The sequence below is a fragment of the Asterias amurensis genome, chromosome 18 (genome assembly GCF_032118995.1).
Source record: "Asterias amurensis chromosome 18, ASM3211899v1".
In the NCBI taxonomy this organism is placed as follows: domain Eukaryota; kingdom Metazoa; phylum Echinodermata; class Asteroidea; order Forcipulatida; family Asteriidae; genus Asterias; species Asterias amurensis.
Window position 1 is genome coordinate 10,460,988 of NC_092665.1, and position 21,409 is coordinate 10,482,396.

At 38.1% G+C, this 21,409-nt stretch overlaps 1 protein-coding gene across 1 annotated transcript in view; it reads left to right on the forward strand.

Annotated features, from left to right (window-relative positions):
- Positions 1-1,242: 1,242 nt before the first annotated feature.
- Positions 1,243-21,409, forward strand: part of LOC139950625 (uncharacterized) — a 72,234-nt gene continuing 52,067 nt past the window's right edge. Inside the window, exons 1-3 of the mRNA XM_071949399.1 lie at positions 1,243-1,681; positions 18,216-18,296; positions 19,676-19,753. Coding sequence (XP_071805500.1) covers positions 1,382-1,681; positions 18,216-18,296; positions 19,676-19,753 — 459 coding nt within the window. The 5' untranslated portion in view covers positions 1,243-1,381. The remainder of the gene's footprint in view (positions 1,682-18,215; positions 18,297-19,675; positions 19,754-21,409) is intronic.

The window sequence follows — 21,409 nt, forward strand, 5'->3', positions numbered from 1 at the left end:
CACCAGGACATTGCAGAGAATCGGTGGGGAACTTTGACAACAAATTAATTAGAATGGAAAGTGACCGCTGCAGAAGAAGTTGGAAGGTGGAACCCAATTATACATTGTCAGAAATGTCAGTTTTGTCCATAAGGCCAGCCACTTAACTCTGTCAACCCAAAGACCAAGTTGAAATCGTGAACATTTCGAATTACGTTAACTGTTTTCGCGGGCCGCATTTTATGAAAGCGCAATATAGGCCTCTTGCGGCAATAAACCTAGTTGATTCGCCATAAACAGTTTTACTCCAAAATGGTCGCCTTTGCTCACATTTAATGTATGATTGGGATCTATCAAAGCAAAGTCACATTATTTCGAATTTTGAACTCTCCGACTCGATATGTGATATAGGTTATCAGGGAAGATGTCACTTGAATATGTGATAAACGAACCTCTCATTTATGGTGCATCCCACCAACAAAGAAGAAAACAAAGCGACGACTACCCCCATTTTTTTTAGGGGCCCGGCAGATAATTATTAGCCACCAGAAAGTGTTTCATGGAAAAACGTTGCCCAACATTGTGATCGGGAGATTGCTCACTTCCAACTTGAGGCATTTTGGATGACACAATTATGCCTTGAGGAATAAATGGTCCTATTTGCTGAGAGGTTTAGGGACATTCAAGATTGATGCTCGGACGCACTCTGTAGGCTGTTTTTTTTTTTTTTTTTTTTGAGGGGGATAACTCGACGGCCACTGGGGGATGGGAGTGGGACTCTCCATATTAAGCTGAGCATTGAATGAAAGTCCAAGAGTCAATATTAAAAGACTTCTAAAAAATGTGTATTTTTTAAAAACATTGTGCACTGTATAATAATAATGCTAGATTTGGGAGATTATGGTGGGGGGCCGGGTGTACGCGTACTAACCACAAGGGGGCGCTATACAAGTCTTTAATAAGTCTTTAATAAGGTTAACCATGGATGGGTTAACCAATGATTACAGTGAATTATTTAAAATAAATCAATTATTCGCTTAAAAATCATGTTGTTTATAACGCATCCTCCTCAAGCATGGTGAATTATAATACTATTGTCATAAATCGAAAGTTTCAAATTCGAAGCGCCACGGCCGGCCCTCACTGACACCAACTACGGGTTCCTTACTGATTGGAATTTGATTGGGGAATTCCGGAAGTGACGTATGGAAAACATATCCCCAGCTGTGTACCACATGCGCAAAGCTTGAGTAACGTGTAGTAGTAGCGCTGATGATAATACAATCGAAAGCAGTCGTTGCGTTTCGTGTTAGTGGAAGAATGGAACAATCAGACAGGATGGACGAACTTTGACAGAACTTTTGACTCTAAAATTTCCTGTGATCAAAACATCAAATCAAAAATGTTTAACGCAAGAGGAAGTAGAACAGTCACAGAGGAAGAAAGTGGGATGGACTTGTCATCAAAGAGAGCCAGTTATTTAGAAAGGCGAGCCCGTTTGCTGAGCGACGTGTCTGTGTCCAGTTCCAGTTCACACAGCTCTGAACCCGACCCGGACAGCTTAGCGGGGATGAGACTCCGAGGAAGCCCCGTGCCTTCACCGGGCGGTCCCCGCAATGGCACGCGGGGACAGGCCGGCCCGAGTAACGGCGTGGATTTTGCTGATGAGTGGAGCACAAAAGGGGTGGCAAAAACGTGTGAGGTAAGATACATTTTTGTTTGGTGTATTTGTAATAAAAATGTTTGGTTATTCACATAAAAAATATGTGTTTGCATTACAGAAACGTGTCTGGGATGTTATATTTCCCAACAAGTTTAATGGAGAAGTTCAACAAATTAAATTTTCTGGATTTAAATTTGCATGTAGCTAGCTCCACGTCTATTGCACCTGTAGAATTTGATTAACTGTATTTATTAGTTTTGTCTTAGGGAGTTGTGATAACCATACCTTCTACTTAAAAAGTACCCAGAACTATGAGTATGAGGTTCGTTCTGCTATTGTCTCCACGAACGAACCTCATCGTTCTAGGAGTAGAATGTAATCAGAAAACGGATAACTTTCCGTATGGCGCCGCCACTTTTTCACTCTTTTTTTACAAAAGGGGATATCTCATTGAGGTAATTAGATACTTTATTGTTTCATATCGAATGAAAAAGTGGTGGCGCCATACGGAAACTTTTCCAAGAAAACTAAGCATGAACTAGTTTTATACTACACTTACTAGTATAAATTGGAAGTGGGCCTAGTTGAGATGATCATATATAAGACCCTACAAAGGTTATGATCATCGCAACCATGGAGGTAGGATTCTCCATGTCGCAACTAACTAAGTAGAAACTTCCATTTTGGGAGGTTCAAATATAATTCTTCCAAGTATGTATGTCAGACACAATTGGTCGATTGCTTTGCTTGATTGGTTGGTTGATTCTGTTGGAGATCTCAGACTTCCAATGTGAATTATAAAGAGAGGGTGTTTAACTGGTGGCAGAAGCATTGACCGACAGTCGACCACGTACAACGCAGACTACTGCGACCCATGGCCCAGCCAGCATCCATACTCCCAAATGAAAATATATTATAAGTGCATTGTATGTAGATCCTAAATAACGTTAAAATCAGATTCAATGAAGATGAGGTGGAACAAAGTTTTGTGTGGTAAGAAAGTTTAATAATTACATTTGTAGGGATTTGGATCCTGACTGGTAATAATCAATATTCATTAGCTAAACAAAGACTTGGACAAAGTTAGAATTATTCTATATCCAATCAGATAGATAAAATGCTTTATTTAGGACCTGACTTCCCGACACGAAGGCTAAATGATTGCTTATCATATAAAAACAATACAGTAACCAAAACAATGGACATAGCCAAATTTCACAAAGCCAATGAGCACAAAAGCTTGCTTAGCACAGACATTCATGCTTAGCAGAATCAGGTTACCAACTCAAAAAACCATGACAATATTGCTTCCTTAGAAAAGACACTTTTCTCAGCTCAAAATAATTTTGCGCTTTATAATGACTCTATTGTGCCCAGACAAGCAAATATTTAAACAACATCTCATCTGAGTAAATGAGGCTGAATAGTCAAACAAGTGGCCGACATCTGTCAAACTCAGTATCTAAATGCTGGAAGGGTTGTTTGGATTAAGACAATAGTAAGACAAAATCTGTATAAATTTTGCAGTTTTTACATGTTTTAGCTTACTTAGCTTACTGGTTATCCCTAGGTGTTTACGGTCAATCTTCCGTTTTCTGAATCCCAATCCCCAAACTATCTCGGGTTGTTTCCTAGTCATTGGGATTGTGCATTATGCATTTAATGTAAGTTAACAGTTCCTTGCCTTTCTTAAAGTCCACCTAGATGCGGAATTCAATTTATCCTAAGGAACCTTATCATACGAAATGGTGGATTTTGATAATGGGTACGTTTAGGGCTTACGTACAATGCCTCCCTGCCCCCATGCAAAGATCATTCTCTTTTTCATTAGCCGTAAGTCTGACCAAGGCCAAACTGAATCACACAAACGTGACATTGTATTTTTTATAGCTCTTTGTGGTTAAAATCCAGTCTGTAAACAGAATGTTTTCCAGGATTCGTTTTTCATGAACATACAGAAAGTTATTATGGTACCTGGTGTTTTGTTTACGGCACACAGATGAAGCATTCCATATTAGCGAAATTGTCACAAGTCACCATTAACAAAAACAACTATTTTCCCAAAATCGTAATCTTCTGCGCCTGAGGGAATCCCCTTTGTCCTGAAGTCTCAGCAGTTCCCCTGAGCAAGGACCACGCTGTCCGTTGTTGCAGTCATTGTGCAACAATACACGCTCCGTTGATCCCCTATCATGGTCAATTTTACACTATGGTGCCATCTGCTTGCAAAATTTGCTCCATAATAATACCCAGTGGAATTTTGATGAATGGTCGTTTTAAGGAAGCAAGTACCATTTGCAATACGCTTGAATGCTTTCAACCAAGTGAATCAGGACACCATAGAGTTAGGGACTTTAACAAAGAAAATTAGAGGGCTCCATTATGGCAGGCCCGCATTTGATATTTTGCAATTGCAGCACAATCGTTTTCAAAATAATTCATTTATATGCAGCTGTTTGATTGATGTGTAAATTGTAAACTGGAGGTTTTGCTGGTAATAAATAAATGTACCACACCACAAAAAATCAAAAATAATAACTATTTGTAACTTTCTATAGTAGTCATGGTAGTATGCATTAACCTTAGTTTGATGGCCTACAGTGTTTTCTTTTATATTATTTAGTTTATTTAATATTTTGTATATATAAGTTTGTATTTTTTAGGTGTTCGGCCACCAGCCGAACAACTATTGTTATTGTTCTGTTTTTTTTTTTTTTTTTTTTTTTCTGCGTGTTCTTCTCCTCGAACGTTCTCGCGCGATTTTCGCAAAAACTAAAGCTTGTATGAACCTGAAACTTACCATATATATTGATCTTAATGAGTAGACGAAACAGCAACATTTTTGGAATGATGACGTCATTGATGACGTCATTACGTTCAAAAAAACGCTAAAAATTGGAGAGTTCATATCTTGAGAACTACAAATGCCACACACAAGATATTTGGTGCATATAAAAGGTCTTGTAATTAGCTACAAAAGTCGTGCACAACGTGACCTCATGTGACTTTTACTTCCGGTTGAAACCGGAAGTTCAAAATTTCAAAAGTTCATATCTCAAGAACTATATATCATATTCGCAAAATTTGAATATCAGTTTGAAGATCAGTTATCCTGCTCAAATTTTTGCACAAACATAATGCCAGTTGAATTTTGCCTTCTGGTCGTAAAAGCGCGCGTTTGTGTTGACCTCCATTCATTACGCGTAGAAACCAGATAGTATCGCCATTCATGTATGTGAATGCTACTATTGTATTGTGGGTGTGTGGGTGTGTGTGCGTGTAGTTCATGTAGGCCTACATTGTATCCATGCTCTACGACAAAACAGCACTGCGTGGCTGTGGGCATTACGGGTTGTGTATACACATGCAGACTCCGTTGAAGGTGCGCGTAATTCAAATTCCACTACGCTGGGATTCGCCTCATCTTTCTTCGTGCGATTTTGAACAAAATGTTAAACTACTATGAACTTGAAACTTATCATAAACATGAACCTTCATGAGTAGATGAACCCGCAACTTTTTTGGAATGATGACGTCATTGATGACTTCATTACGTTAAATAAACGGTAAATAATTGAAAAATTCATATCTTGAGACCCACAAACGCTACGTACAAGATTCTTTCACTACATGAAACCTCTTGTAATGTTCTACAAATGTTGTACACAACGTGACCTCATTTGACCATTCACCCGAACACCCTGAGTTTGTACACAAACTCTCAATTTCTAGTTGTATTTATTTTGTTTTTTAAAGGGGGGGGGGGGAGTGAGGAGAAAATTCAGAGCTATCCTCTAAACCCCTTGCATTGGCTGCTATTGTTGATGAAACGTGCTTACGAAGTGTGAAGAGCTATCATAAAAAATGTCATCAAAAATGGTGGTCAGTGATGTCAAGTTCAATATCCAGTTTTATTTCAATAAACACATTATATTGTACAACTAACCTGTCAAACTGTCATCAAATCATACTTTTGTGAAAGAAAAATAATATTTTAAGAAAAAATACACTAGCAGGGATGGAATACTTTTAAAATTGGTGAACACAGAGAGGTGATTGGGGTTCAATTCAGTTTCAACCAATGTGTGTCTGATAAAACCTTGGATAGATTAATATAAACCGGAAGAATCACCACACATGACCCCGCAGGTTGTGATCTGAATCTAGATAAAATAAACAACTTTGATATGGATCGGTTCCTCAACTTCATCTGTCAATGACCACAAGTACATTGTGTAGGTTCTATTTTTATAATATTTTTAATTTGCTTGATTAACAGGCCTGGAATGGAGTCAACAGGCCTGGAATTACCGGTACACTTAGGTCACAATGGAGGCCATCGCCTCTGTTGCCCTGGTATTGTGCCCCTTCAAATGTTTCCCATAATGTATTATAAGCAGAGAAGTGCTCTTTTAAAAATAAAAATGGTAAAAAAAAAATGGCATTGCCCTAGGTCAAAGATCAAATTTCAGATGTGTGATAGGCCTTACTCGTTTGACACTTTCCATACTCCGTAGTTTAAACATGTTCTTTTCCCCTTCGATTACATGTATGTTGATTTGTCAAAACTCATTGTCTTTTTGGCAGTGATTTGTATTAGGGTGTACTACTCTGTCCTTTTCACTGTGTCCAATGTTCTCCCTCAACAGTGGCCCAACGGCCAAATGCCAGTTAAAACACCCAAGGACCACAGTCAAACTTAGTTCTCAGTAGTCCAGCTGGCTACATGTAGTTCAGTGTTGAAAAACATTCCTATTCTAAGATACAGGTGTGATATTAAGTCTTTTTTCCAATTTATTTTTGTGCCCCTGAACAAATCAGAAAAACTGTGATTAAGCCGCCTGAATGGTCTATTTTTAAAGCCTACACCATAGGTCAGACCCACTTTTATTCATGGTCAAAATAAGCATGCCTGAATAAAAGTACAGTGTATGGACTAGAGAAAATCTACATGGACTTGACTACATGTACATTTACTAATGCACCACAATTTCTACAATCTGAACAACTTTAAACGACAACTGGGATGTCTCTTGAAGGTAATCTTGGACAACAGACACAGGGCTCAAACAGTGCCTACATGTAATACCATCATCTTTGCATCAATAATCTTTAACGCAGCACAAAGAACCAGTTTAAAGCCTGCATGGCATGCAGTTTTAACAAAACATACAGGGTCGTCTTTGTCCAGCTGTGGTTTTCTCAGACCTCTATTTGTTTGCAGACTTCCGGGAGAAGTTGAGAATTTCTGTAAAGCAATGCTGGTTTTTTACCATTCATGTTTTGATTTGCATCATGGAGATAACACTTTTATTTATTTATTTATTTATTTATTTATTTATTTTTATTTTTATTTTTATTTTTTTTTTTTTGGGGGGGGGGAGGAGGCAGGGGGATGAGGCCTGATAGCATTTTGAGAGGATAAAAGAATATTTAGGGTGAGAGACTTCTAAAGATTTTCTAAATTCAGATTTGTTTTATAATCCTTTCTCTTTGCTTTTGGAAAAGGAAGCTGTTACTTTGTTCAGATTTTAAGATTTTTTTGTGTTACCTTTGATCTACTTCTCTGGTACTGCTCGAGGATACTTTTTGCGCAAACTCCTTGAAATAGCTAACTGGGGGATACTTTAACTGTAGCAATGCAATTATTTCAACATTCCTCCTAAAATGTAGGATACTTTCAGTTTCAGACCCTTTTTTCAGGAACTGCTTTTTGAACTTGTTCATTCCTAAAAGAAAATTCTTGGAGACATTAACACCTAAATATCAACATAAATTTTGACAAGCTTAATTTATCTTGCTGAATTGCTGAGCCCATATTTTTGGAAATAGTGTGCATTTGTGTACCATTTATTGATTCATATAATATTGTAACTACCAAACAGTGCCTACATGTAATACCATCATCTTTGCATCAATAATCTTTAACGCAGCACAAAGAACCAGTTTAAAGCCTGTATGGCATGCAGTTTTAACAAAACATACAGGGTCGTCTTTGTCCAGCTGTGGTTTTCTCAGACCTCTATTTGTTTGCAGACTTCCGGGAGAAGTTGAGAATTTCTGTAAAGCAATGCTGGTTTTTTACCATTCATGTTTTGATTTGCATCATGGAGATAACACTTTTATTTATTTATTTATTTATTTATTTATTTATTTTTATTTATTTTTTTGGGGGGAGGAGGCAGGGGGATGAGGCCTGATAGCATTTTGAGAGGATAAAAGAATATTTAGGGTGAGAAACTTCTAAAGATTTTCTAAATTCAGATTTTTTTTACAATCCTTTCTCTCTGCTTTTGGAAAAGGTAGCTGTTACTTTGTTCAAATTTTAAGAATTTTTTGTGTTACCTTTGATCTACTTCTCTGGTACTGCTCGAGGATACTTTTTGCGCAAACTCCTTGAAATAGCTAACTGGGGGATACTTTAACTGTAGCAATGCAATTATTTCGACATTCCTCCTAAAATGTAGGATGCTTTCAGTTTCAGACCCTTTTTTCAGGAACTGCTTTTTGAACTTGTTCATTCCTAAAAGAAAATTCTTGGAGACATTAACACCTAAATATCAACATAAATTTTGACAAGCTTAATTTATCTTGCTGAATTGCTGAGCCCATATTTTTGGAAATAGTGTGCAATTGTGTACCATTTATTGATTCATATAATATTGTACCTACCAAATAAGCTTTTCAGGAAAAAAGACTTCGCCCATTCAATGCAAAAGAATACAAACACAAAGCAAACAATTCTATAAATATAAACTAGATTCAACACAGTTTTCCCTAAGAATAGTATTTAGATGACACTCAGGTGGTAACAAAAACAAGACACATAGGGAGGGGGGGGGGGCACGAAAAGGCTTAACCTGTAAGTATTGTTGTGAGAGAATGGGCAATGCATATTTTGCATTTTGAGAAAGTGTGTTCTTTCCAATTTTTTTCTTCAGCATAAATCTCTTTCTTTTAATTGCTGTACATGTAAACAGTTTAAAAAAATGTGCACAATTGATAAATTCACACAAATTTGCTAAAGAGACCTTCTCCATCAAACTATTCAAGGCAAAAGAAAACAAACACAAAAACGAACAATCTTAATAACTAAATGTAGATATGATTGAAACACAATTTGTTTAAGAATTCATGACAGGTGTTTGAAAAAAGAGGATCCATGGGATATTTATGGGTTGTTTTTAATGACTTTTCAAGGTTTGTAATTTGGCAGAATTTCACTCTGTATAAAAGGAGGTTATGAGTTTGGTTTCAGATAATCTTTGCCAAGGGGTAAACTGGCAACCGGACTTGTAAACAATAAGTACATTAGGGACTACACATTGTACATTGGCAGTGAAGGACTATGGAGGCCTCTATGAGAGAACTACCTGCTGTGATGTTGTGTGGTTAAAATTGCACCATGATACAATACCAAAGTAAACAAAACAAAAACCACGGATATCTTCCATAGACCTTTTTCGCAAATACTCGGGCGCGCGTAAAGCTTGGAATTAGGTGCATTGTGGTCTAGCTGGTGATCAAATTTGACCGATAGCTATCCCACAATGCACCCCATTCAACAGTTTGTGCTTGCACAATGGTATTTGTCTATGAAAAGGTCTATGAATGTCTGTTTCTAGTATAAACTGGTTGTACTGTAGATGAAGCATGGTCAAGTTTTGTTGGATGATATTATCATCCTAAGTGTGTCTTGCCTAAAGTGAGTGATCAAATCAATACACCATCTGCTGATAAATTGTGTTAATTAATGCGGACAGAATCCCAATGAAGTATCTAACTCTCATTTGCAATTTTTAACGATGAATGAGTAAAGAAACTGGTACCATTAGCTTTTGCCTAAAAACTGCACACATTTAGGAATAGACCCAATTATCCACTCAGTACCTGTATATTCACTGCATAGTTATGGTTCAGACAAAAGTTGTAAGACTGTTGATGAGTTTGAGACATTGTACAGGGTTGGTAACTATTTACAAAAAAATGTTTGATTAAATTTACTCTGAAAGCTGGCTGATTATCAAAAGCTACCAGTAACAATAGAGTTAGGACAGAGATCTCTACAGGTCCTTACTCTAGTCTATTCAGTACCCAGCACGGACCCTTGGGGGGGGGACACGAACAAATAACGTGCCCCCTGCCTAGCCTCACTCTGTTGTGCCCAATGCACTGTTGTGTAAATACTGAAAATGAAAAGTAGATACAATCGTAGACATTCCCCTAAGGTAATGAACATGGAGTGCAAGTGAAACACATGAAATGTGTACACTTTTGAAGGAGTTATGACACTTACGTGCACTCAACTGCAATTACCACGGTGGATGTATTCATTATTCATATGGAATTTGTTATTCATGAGTTTTTAAATTAGCTTGAGCTGTGACAAGAAAGTATGACACAGAAAGTTGTCAACTAACACATAATATTACACCATACTGTAATGTAGAATGTAGGGGGAAAAAAGCAACTGTGTACAGCTGTTCGTTTTAATGGATTTTTTTAAACAGGTTGGTCAACATTCAATGTCTGGTACCCTTTGATGCATGCTTGGAATTACACTGATGGCACGAAGGACACGTGGCCTCTGTTGCCCTTTCAAAATTTCCCATAAACCTTATATTATAAGATTTTTCAATGATAGCACCCTCAGGGTTGAGCATTTCAGGCCTGTTGCTTGTGTTCAGAAATTGGCAGCCAATTCTACAACACGTAGACTGGTGGACAAGTCGTTGTTAAATGTCTGTTGCAGTGATAGCCTTCCTACTCTGCCCGCGATTCCTGCGATAGTCTTGCGAGACTGCTGGCTCGCGAGACTCATGCTCTCACGACTACGGTCCCATTTAATGGGGAGTATAAAGTCGGGCAACCAGCAGTTTGCGCGAGAGCAGTGATCTCGCGAGAGCACCGCCACAACTCGACTATCTCACCGTGTGGGACCATTAACGACTTGTCCACAAGTCTAACAACACTAGGGTGTGCATTTCGTACCCCTTCTCTAAGACTATAAACAATAAGTGTACCTAGGGTTATTTTACATGCATTGCACAACGCAACAAAAGGGACCTATAGCTTTACATGTATAGTTCCATCCAAATGACAAATTGTATTTGTTTTGCATTACATGTACATGTACCCGTGAAGGTAAATCTTCTCTTCGTGCTCGTCCAAATCAAAACATGTTAAAATTGCATTCTCATTTAGATTCAGGTCTTGTACAAAATATCTGCTCCAGTAAAACTTTTGAGCAACAAGCCCCGAGTCTTTTTGACACTCCCTATACATTCCAGTCCTGTTTTGATGTGTCTTTAATTAGAGTCAATATTTGCAGCTTTTTTTGCCAGATGTGGTTTATCCATAAATCTAGCAAAAAATAAAATCCTCAGAGACTGACATCTCACTCAGTGAAGTCTGAAAGAATATCTGCGCCACTTTCGAACTCTTATAGTATTCCATAATACTGCTATACAACTTGGGCTATTCATAGAACACAGACCTTTATGCTATTCCACTTAGTAGTGCATCGTGGCATTAAATGTAATAATTTAATGCTTCATAACTTCATTCCAGCTTTGAAATATCAAATTCTGCACTCTCTTCTAATGTCAGATGCCATTCACTTTTCCTTTAAACAAATCAAAGCCCCTCATATCATTTCCCAAGAGTGAGTCGTTTACATGTATGTGTGGACCTATAATTGTTCAAAACACTCGTGGAAAATTCATAACCTTAGGTAAGCCTTCAAGCGAACATGTATATAAAAGATCTGTGCCCAATTTCATAGAGCTGGGAAGGTACAGAAATTAGCTAAGCACAAAACGAATTGTGCTTACCAGAATGAGGTTTCCAGCCATGATTCCATTCAACTTGACTCCAAAACCAAAAAGGAGAATTTGAGTACATTGGGTCGATCTGCATCATCGTTTTTTTTAAGAGAATTACTCATGCTATTTACTAAAGTCTTAATGATTTTGGAAGATTGAAAATTAGATTTACATACATAGAGGAAGAATATCATTTTTTTTTCTCTTACTCAATTTTTATAGGACTGTACATGTGTTATTAATAATATGTAGTTATCACACAAGGTATGCTTGTGGAATACCAAAAAATATATCGCTTCTGTATTCCATATGATATCTAAGAAGGCATTCTTAGGCAAAACTTCTAAAATTTGTGTACAGAATGACACAGGTTGACCTGGTGTAATAAAATTGTCCTTTTTGGTTTTGAAAGGTCAAATATCATGCCTAGGAAAAAAACAGTAGATAACAATTTGACATGACAATGGTGCAAGAGACCTCAGTCATAATACAAAACAATATTTCCAGAATGTATTTTCACCTCATCCCACAACAAACAAGACAGAAGAAATCTTCACAGAAAGGGACATAATAAACCAAAAATGTCCAGATACTTTGCACCCAAACCCCCCAAACTGCAAAAAGAAGAAGAACAAGGCCAAATCTACACTTGGGGGGCATTCATAAACCCCAAACTTCAAGATTTGTCTACAACACCAAAAATGGCCACCCAATCCTAAAACACAAAACAAAACAGACAGAACAAATTTTCACAGAAGGGGGCATGATAAAAATGACGCATAGGGAGAACAGAAACTTGTAGTTTACACTTTCGGCCCAATTCAGGAAGTCCCTGCAGGGTATATGGTGTCTTGACCAATGGATACCTCACAGCATGGGAAGGAGTCTAAGGTTTCAATCCTGCCGCTTATTCTAACCGGTGACTCATCTTGTGTCTCTATTTGATTGGCCCAGTTGTCAAGGGCCTGTTGCTACATCTTGACTATTGAGACCGTGTTGAGATGAAGATGAGGTAGGGATCGTTAACCGGTTTGAGTTGGAAGGTGACCAGGAGGGGAATAGGGAATTGGGTAGGAGGAGTCTTGCATATGAGTCATTGGGGGTGTTGGTTCGAATCCTGGTCATGTCACTTATTGCTGTTGACTGTTGAGACCTTGTTTAGATGAAGATGAGGTTGGTATCGCTAACCGGTTCGAGTTGGAAGGTGACGAGGAGGGGAATAGTGTATTGGGTAGGAGGAGTCTTGCATATGAGTCATCGGGGGTGTTGGTTCGAATCCTGGTCGTGTCGCTTAGGGGAAGTTGTGCATCTTGACCATTGAGACAATGTTGAGATTGATAGGATGGGGGAAAGTATCGTTTAAAACCAGTTTGAGTTTGAAGGCATGGAGGAGGGGAATAGGGAATTGGGTAGGAGTCCTGGGTATGAGTCATCAGGGTGTTGGTTTGAATCCTGGTCATGCCGCTTATTGCTGCATATTGAATAAGAAAGGAGAAAAAGAATCCCTCTTTGTCTGATTTGCCTGAAGATTTTTCACAGAACCAAATAAGGTCTACACAAGGTAAAAATGGGGTAAGGGTAAAAACATACTTGTATCGTTTTCTTTATCCCTGATGCAATGAGCATGTTGCAGTATCCACTGCTAAACATCTAGATTCAAACTTCCTCTAGCCACTGGGCTAACTCAGTGGTCTAGTGGTTAGACATCTGATCTACATGTAGCAATGCAAAGGTCATGGATTCGAATCACACCAGAATGATTTGCCTGATTTTTTTTCTTCTCAGAACTCTGCCAACTACTGAGTTTATAGTGCTGGACATAAGTCAACACACATTGGTGTAAAGGCAAAACAAATTATATTCTTTATCCCCTAGGCAAAATTTACTTATTTAATGCCATTAGTTTTCATTGTTGCTACTATTGCCCACTATCTATATTTGCTGAGCGGATGTAAGTTTCTAAACTTACCCACTTTAAAATACAAAATTGGGTCCAGGTCTCTTGAACCATTTAAGACTGCACTCTAGTGTATGGTACAAGACAATTGGTACAATTGTATGTAGTTTTGTATGCATTGTACATGATGATGGGATGAGTCAGTTCTGTAGTGTGATTGTAAACAATAGAATGCATCATCATATTGTCCTTGGCTGTCATCGACCAGGTGTCCTCCACTGTGTTGTTATATCCCTGTTAAGGCTATCAGGATGCTCATTTACAGAGTCTCCATGAAGCATAGTGGCCCTCTTGAACAAGAACATAATATGGGACAAGTACCTACATGTAGGTACTACAAGTTTGTACTGGTAGACAATAAGGGGGGGGGCTTGAAGGAGTGTGGGCCTGGTGGGGATGGGGGAATATTGTTTTAACACGTATACTGAAAGTATTTGAAGGCACTGGACGCTTTTGGTATTTGTCAAAGACAGTATTCTCACTTGGTGTGTTCCAACATTTATAAAATAACATACTGTGAAAATTTTGACTTATCATCGAAGTTGCAAGAAAATAATGAAAGAAAAAACACCCCTGTTGCACAACTTTGTGTGATTTCAGATGCATAATAAAAGGCTTCAGGCCTAAAGGCTTTTATTATTTGAGTGAGAAATTACCTCTTTCTTAAAAACTATGTTACTTCAGAGGAAACTGTTTCTCACAATGGTTTATACTATCAACAGCTCTCCATTGCTCGCTACCAAGTTTGTTCTTATAAATGCTAATACGCTTTAAAAAAAAGTTATTACCAATAGTTTTCGGTGCCTTTACGGTTTATGCTGTACAATGGTTTCTTGCCCAGAGTTCTTCCCGATGCACAAGCTTCATGTACTAGCATATCAGGCCTATTTTTGGTGGGCGTTCAAGAAGTGCTGCATTAAAGCTAAAACAAATTAAATAAAAAATACTAGGGGGCTTAACAAAAAAATAATCTTAATAGTTTTTTATTTCTTACAAACTATACTGACACAAAAGATAATTAGTTCTCATAACCTTTAAAGGCAAACCCTGTGGTAAGAAATGTCTACTGGAACATTGCAATGGGCACCAAGGCAATGACCAAGGGCATGCAGGCAATTGCCTCTGTGGCGTATCTGGGCTGATATGTGTCTAGGAACAGGTGTACATGCATTGTACTCTCTCTGAATAAATAAATTGGTGAGTTGTACATGTACATGAACATGTAGCAGGATACGTACATTGCTAAGTGTTTCCTGAACCCAAATACTTCCCACATGATCTGCATAGCAGAGGTTTGCAAGGTGCCAACATTTGACCACAACGGCTCTTCGCAGAGCCAACACTCCTCCCAAAGGAGTTTTATGGTTGTACCCCCAAGCGTTACTTAAGATACTTTGAGCTTATTTCTTATTATCTACACTATGCTAAGGCATAAAAAAAAATATGTTGGCGTAACCCGACCTACCCTAAAAGTATGAAGGGAAGAAATTTAATGATTAAAATGTATTAAAGACATAAAAATAAAATAATTGTCATCAAGGGTTTAAAAATATACTATTTGTTGTGTGTAGCCTTGTTTTGTTTTGTTATCGTGTATACTACCGTGTTAAACAATAAAATCCCTACCTACCTACCCTATTTTGGGGGCCCATTACGCAAACATAACATTTTGTTTATGCCTTAGTTGTGTCAAACCACATTATAATGTGTTAACTATGGTTCTTAGACAGTGTCCATAAAACACAGGTTTGCTTTCTCAGCATTGTCCACACAGGAAGAATGATCCATAATTAAATACACAATCTGAGAAGCATTACTGACAGTAACACTTCTCAGATTCAAACTTTGGGGCACAAAAACTAATATCTTTATACATACACAAAACCACATTGTTTCAAAGTGAAATGTTTCTCAACACGCTTTTTCAAGAGCTGCTCTCTAACCAAAAGTTTTCATTAGTGTTAAGAGTAATTACCAAACGCGTACCTTCCCTTTAACTGTACATGTTATAACAGTCACAAGGGCACTTAAAGATGGTGTCCAAGTTAAGCAGGTTATCAAGTATAGAACAAATCAAGGTCAAGAGTTGCTGCCCATATTTCGCAGGTATGACGCTAACTCTGCCCGCAGCAAGAAGCGCATGCCATTCTGCAGATTCAACGCTCAAATGTCAACATCAGTCTGACTGTAGTAATTACCTTCCACCCCCTACCAATCAGGCCAAGGTAAAACACAAGTGAAGGTTTTGGCTCCTAGTTTATTTGGCCCACAGCTCTTCATCAATGCTTAAATTCTCTCTGCCTGTCTCAGCTGTGTGTGATGGAGTGACCTCCAAATTATTAGATGGTGATGCATTTATGCCTGCAGCTAGCTTGCTGTGTACATGTACATGTATGAGGCACATGCATACCCGATACCAACTTCAATTCTGTTGGTAGTTATACCATGGTTATAAATACATCCAATTATTGCATACACTTGTACAAACATTTTGTGTATCATAAACATTCCTGTCTTTGATCAAGAATACTGCAAAAAATTTAGAAGCATTCTCTGCTTGACTGTACTCAAAATTGTTGTCAATAAATGACAAGTTTAAGTCTGTAACTTTGATCGCATACATCAAACAGTACTTAAATTCATGATTAAAAGTGTTTTTCTACAAAATTAATGAGGAAACAAGTTGGATGAAAACTTCATGTATGTTTTTTTTTCTCTTTTTTTAAAACTTTTTAAATCTGTTTGTTAAATACAAATTCTTGGAAAAATTACCATAGCAAGTTGTTATTGATTTTTTATTATTTTTATATTGTTAAAATGAGTGTTGAAGCAAAATTAAAACTATGGAGGGGATGTTTTTTTTTTTAAGAAACCTCATTTGCTAATCACGCCTTATTTGTGCAACAATTGGATAATTTGTTAAATAAAAACATAAACGCCAGTCGGGCAAAGTCCTGAATTGTTTACAAGTTACCGGAAATAGAGGTCAAGTCTTATTCTCATTGAAGAACAATATTTTCCCAGCTCAGGAGTTTATGGCTTCCATCACACAACTTACTTTGTAGTTAAAAAACAGCAGATGAAATTGCCAGCTGCAATTTGTTTTTTTTTAAGCAGAAATTCTATTTCTTCTGACCCCCCCCCACCCACAACTACAAAACAAACCAACATTTTTGAAGACTAATTATTAAGTTTCTGTACCTTGTTTTCGAGGAATGGCAAACCTAAAAAAGTCTCTGACACAAAACAAAACCAAGCTCTTTGAGTCACTGATGTATAAATGACTCTCTTAAAAAAACGACTAATGACATCGCCAAATCAAAAGTATCACATTCTTTCTGATAACGTTTCTAGCATTCAAGAAATGTCCAGCTTTGAAATCCTTGAGACATGAAAACAAAACCCAATGCAGTGTTTGACGTCTGACGCATCATCTGCTCAGTAGGGGCCGGTTGTTCATATCTGGAGGCAGTAGGGGGCAGGCTTGCCGGAAAATTAGATTGATCAAAATTATTACGTACTTCACGGTATGCAGCATTCAACGGTTACCGAACACCGCACTGGGATATCTAATGTCTTGTTGTGTTACAGGTAGCGTCCTGTCAGTAGGAGACCAGCGCATGACCTTTTAAGGAGGTCAAGGTGAAAGGTCAAGGTGGAGTTTCTACTGAATAAGCTATTAAACTTGATGACAATATTTTACAGTATACATTGTACCTGTAGGACATTTACATGTACCTGTAATACATGCGTTGCATACTTGGATTCTACTATAGGGGGTAGCTCAATCTCAAAGTAAATAACTCTTTAATGTAGGATTTTAAGGGGAAATTGTATCAATTGCTTTCATGATACAAGATCATGACAAAGGTCCAAAGGAAGAGAAAGAGGTTGGTCAAGGGCAGAAGCTAAATCAACAGAATCTATCCCCAAGGAATTTAAATTCACCCTGCTATAAATTATACATTCGGTAGGATTTGAATCTTTGCATGGTGGGGGTATAATCAGGTAGAGGTCATGGAGCAATTTTGCGTTAGCACCATGCAGTGGTGGTTTTGAGAATAACCGATTGTTGACAGCTCAACGTTTCGATCAGTAAACTCTAATGGTCTTCAGCAGCTGCTTTAGTACATGTACATGTAGGTCTACTGCCAAGAAGATAAACTAAGTAAATCTGCAAAATACATCAAAATCCAACACCTAAATCACTTCTGTTAAATGCAACAAAATACATCAAGGTACAGGCCTGGCATCTTATTTTTGAAAGGGCAAGGCCACTTTCTTTCATTTTGCATTTAAGGCACTTCCATTGGAAAATCTTAAAGTCAATTGGAAACTTTTATAGTTTATAGGGGCACCAAGGCTAAGACCACATTCAAGTTCAGGTTCAGGTTTATTTCCATACCAATTGTACATGTACAATGTAAGGGAAAAGTAATTATAGAACTTAATAACAGTATGGGGAGGTCACAGACAGGAAGCCTAGGCTTGTACAGGGTCTGGCCTCTTCAAAAAGAATACATATAAATTATAAGTTACGATTATGAGGGCATTGCCTCCGTGGCCTTCGTGTCCTCTGTGTGAGTCCAGGCCTGAAGGTATGGGAGTTGAGTTGACGGCCAAGTGCCACAAACTATGTAAACACCTTTTACCAACTGGTACTTACATTCTGTTGCATTGAGCAGGGTTATTGACGTTTGATCGTATTTGTTGATTGACCTATATTGCAAATTGCTTTGTGAAGTAATAACCAATTATTGTCATCATTGTTTCTATATTTTTGATTTTACAGTATGTAGGATCGTTCTCAGTGGCTCACCTACAGCCGAATAATAGAGCAGAGTTTGTACGGCTTCAGTTGCAGTCCCTCCAGGTAATCTACATAGTCTCTATTTTGTCAAAATTAATCGGATAAAAAAGTCTAACTCTACCGTCTAACCCCAGAGTGAAACCCTAGGGTCTAACCCCTTGGTTTAACCTTAAGGTCTAACCACATGGTGTTACTCCTGGGTCTAACAACCAGAGTCAAACCCCAGGGTCTAACCCAAGGGTCTTACCCCAGGGTCTTACCCCAGGGTCTAACCCCAGGTCTAACCGTAAGGTCCCACCCCATGGTCTAACTCCTGGGTCTAACCCCAGGGTCTAACCCCTGGGTCTAACCCCAGAGTATAACCCATTGGTCTAACCCCAGGGTTTCATCCAACAGTCAAACCCAGGGTCTAACCTCAGGGTCTAATCCCAGGGGTCTAATCCCAGGTGCTAACTCCAGGGTCTATCAAGGGTTTCCCCCTGAAACCCCAATCTTAACGCTCAATGTTCTTGAGTGTTATCGCTACCCACGCAACCCTAGAATCTTATACATGTTTTAACACATATTCAAGGTTTGAGACGCAATGAGTGATGAAAACATCTTGCCATTCCCAGTGCTTGATGAGTGTTTTGATTTGTGTGTGTTTCTGTGGCCGATACTTAATGGACCGGTACTTGTAAAGTATTGCGAATGCTACGGCAATAAATTAGCTTGAATTATGACTACAGAGAGATCACAAAATACTGCAGAGTCTTTGCAAAACATTTTATTGGCAAGTCAAGAACCACGAGCTATTTGCGAGTTACAGATGAATAATGTCTAGTACAATGATGGCTTAAAATTAAATTCCTCAGATTGGTTGAGGGAAAGCTTTTGCATAAACAGCGAATGCCCATAGACGATTCTGAATGACATGTATGGTACAATGCTTAGGCTTTGCACAACATTGCCCAATTTCATAGAGCTGGACACTATTGGTAATTGTCAAAGACCAGTCAACTGCAGTCTTCTCACTTGGTGTATCTCAACATATGCATCAAATAACAAACCTGTGAAAATTGGTCAGTTAAATTGCGCGAGAATAATGGAAGAAAAAGGTCCCTTGTTGCACAAGTTGTGAGCTTTCAGATGCTTGATTTCAAGCAAATCTCAAATTCAAATTCAAAATTTTTAGTGAGAAATTACTTCTTTCTCAAAAACTACGTTACTTCAGAGGGAGCTGTTTCTCACAATAATTTGTACTATCAACAGCTCTCCATTACTCATTACCAAGTAAGGTTTGAATGCTAATAATTATGTTGAGTAATTACCAATAGTGTCCACAGTGCGTTGAAGCACCAAACTGACCTCACTGATGTCTCACTTTTGGGGCAGTCTTTACTCGACTGTCGTTGTTGTTTCATTTCCATTCATACCTTTTAATAACGTTTTCCCCCTTGTAGGATCCCAAGAGGTCTCGTCCAGTGGCACTGTTCATTTCCCTGGCAGGAATCAAGGTGTTTGATCCTGACAACCAACAGGTACAGTAAACATAATTATACCTCCCTGCAGTGGACACTTCTGGTAATGTCAAAGACCAGTAATTCTTACTTGGTATATCCCAACACATGCATACAATAATAAATCTGAGAAAAATTGGACTCAATTGGTCATCAAAGTTGCAAGACAATTATGAAAGAAAACACCCTTGTCGTAAAAGGCTTCAGGCCTGAAGTCTTTTAATATTTGAGTGAGAAATAACATCTTTCTCAAAAACTACGTTACTTCAGAGGGAGCCGTTTCTCACAATGTTTTATACTATCAACAGCTCTCCATTGCTTCAATACAAAGTACGTTTTTATGCTATCAATTTTTTGGGGAGTAATTACCAATAGTGTCCAGTGCCTTTCACATTAGGTTTTAGCATTTTTTGATCAGTGGTACTGCATTGGTTATGTTAGCAAAGTTGTAAGAACAAGTTTACTACTATTTTTTCTTATGAACCACACCATGGGAAGCTTCAAGCCTCACTTAAGGGCTTTCACTTTAAATACCACATTCAGCTTAATGAATGTTTTTACTGTGCATTAAACAAACATTGGTTGGTTGGCTGCCTGATAGAATTGGACCCAGGTGGATGCAGAAGCTTTGACCTAAATGACTTGACCCAAATCTGGCAGACCTAGGGATGAAAGCCATGAAAGCAATTTCTGCCTAAGAACACATCGTTCACACTGGTACTCAGGGAATCAATGTGTGGTGAAAAGGGTTTCAACTAGTGGTTTAAACCCGCAGAGGCCTGGTTCTTGGTAATTTTACTGAGACGAAGTCGAGGTAAATTATCAAGAACCAGGCCTCGGCGGGTTTAAACTACTAGTTGAAAACCGATTCAACACACTTTGATTCCCAATCATAAATACCTTTTTGGTCAAAAAACATCAACACTTTTTGGTCAAAAAGTAAAATAAATGCAAAAATTAAAATTGTTCAAAGAATTCTTTCAACTTAACACCAGCTATGAAATGGTAGGGCCCTCGGGTAAACAACTCCTTATAGGGAGATTGCTGTGCGCGTCGTTGCTCTCGACCAATTGCCCGTTGCTCTCGACCAATAGGAATGAAGTAACTGTTTTTATAAGCACAGGTGCAAGTTCGCGTGTCACGCCCATGTTTCAACACTTTTTACTGGTGTTATATCATCTGTTCAAACACCCCCACGTGATGCCCTCTCGACCAATCAGAATGGATCAACTGTCTTAGGTATTTATGAACGCTAAATAAAAACCATTCAGCATTTGCAGCTCATTCATGCTACCAAAAACCCACCCTTAACAAATTTGTAAATTCTCTCTGGTGGAAAAACGGATTAGGATTTTAGAGATTTATTTGAAAGGGTTTGCTATTGCATGGTGGGGAAATACCACAGTATAAAGGCCGATTGTTACGGTGTTATAAATAATGGCAAAATCTAGCAAGTCTGACCACTTTGAGATTCTTTGGCTGGTTCTCAGGCTTGTTTGAACTGGCGTTTGGGCCACTGTTATTTGAGAACGTTGGCAAGTTTTTAAGAATGTTTCAAATTATTGTTTTGTTCGCGTGATTTTAAGGGAAAAACACCCACAAATTTGGATAATGATTCATGTACGTGTAAGAATGTTGCAAATTAGTGCTTCATATGCCAAAAAAACAATAAAAAAA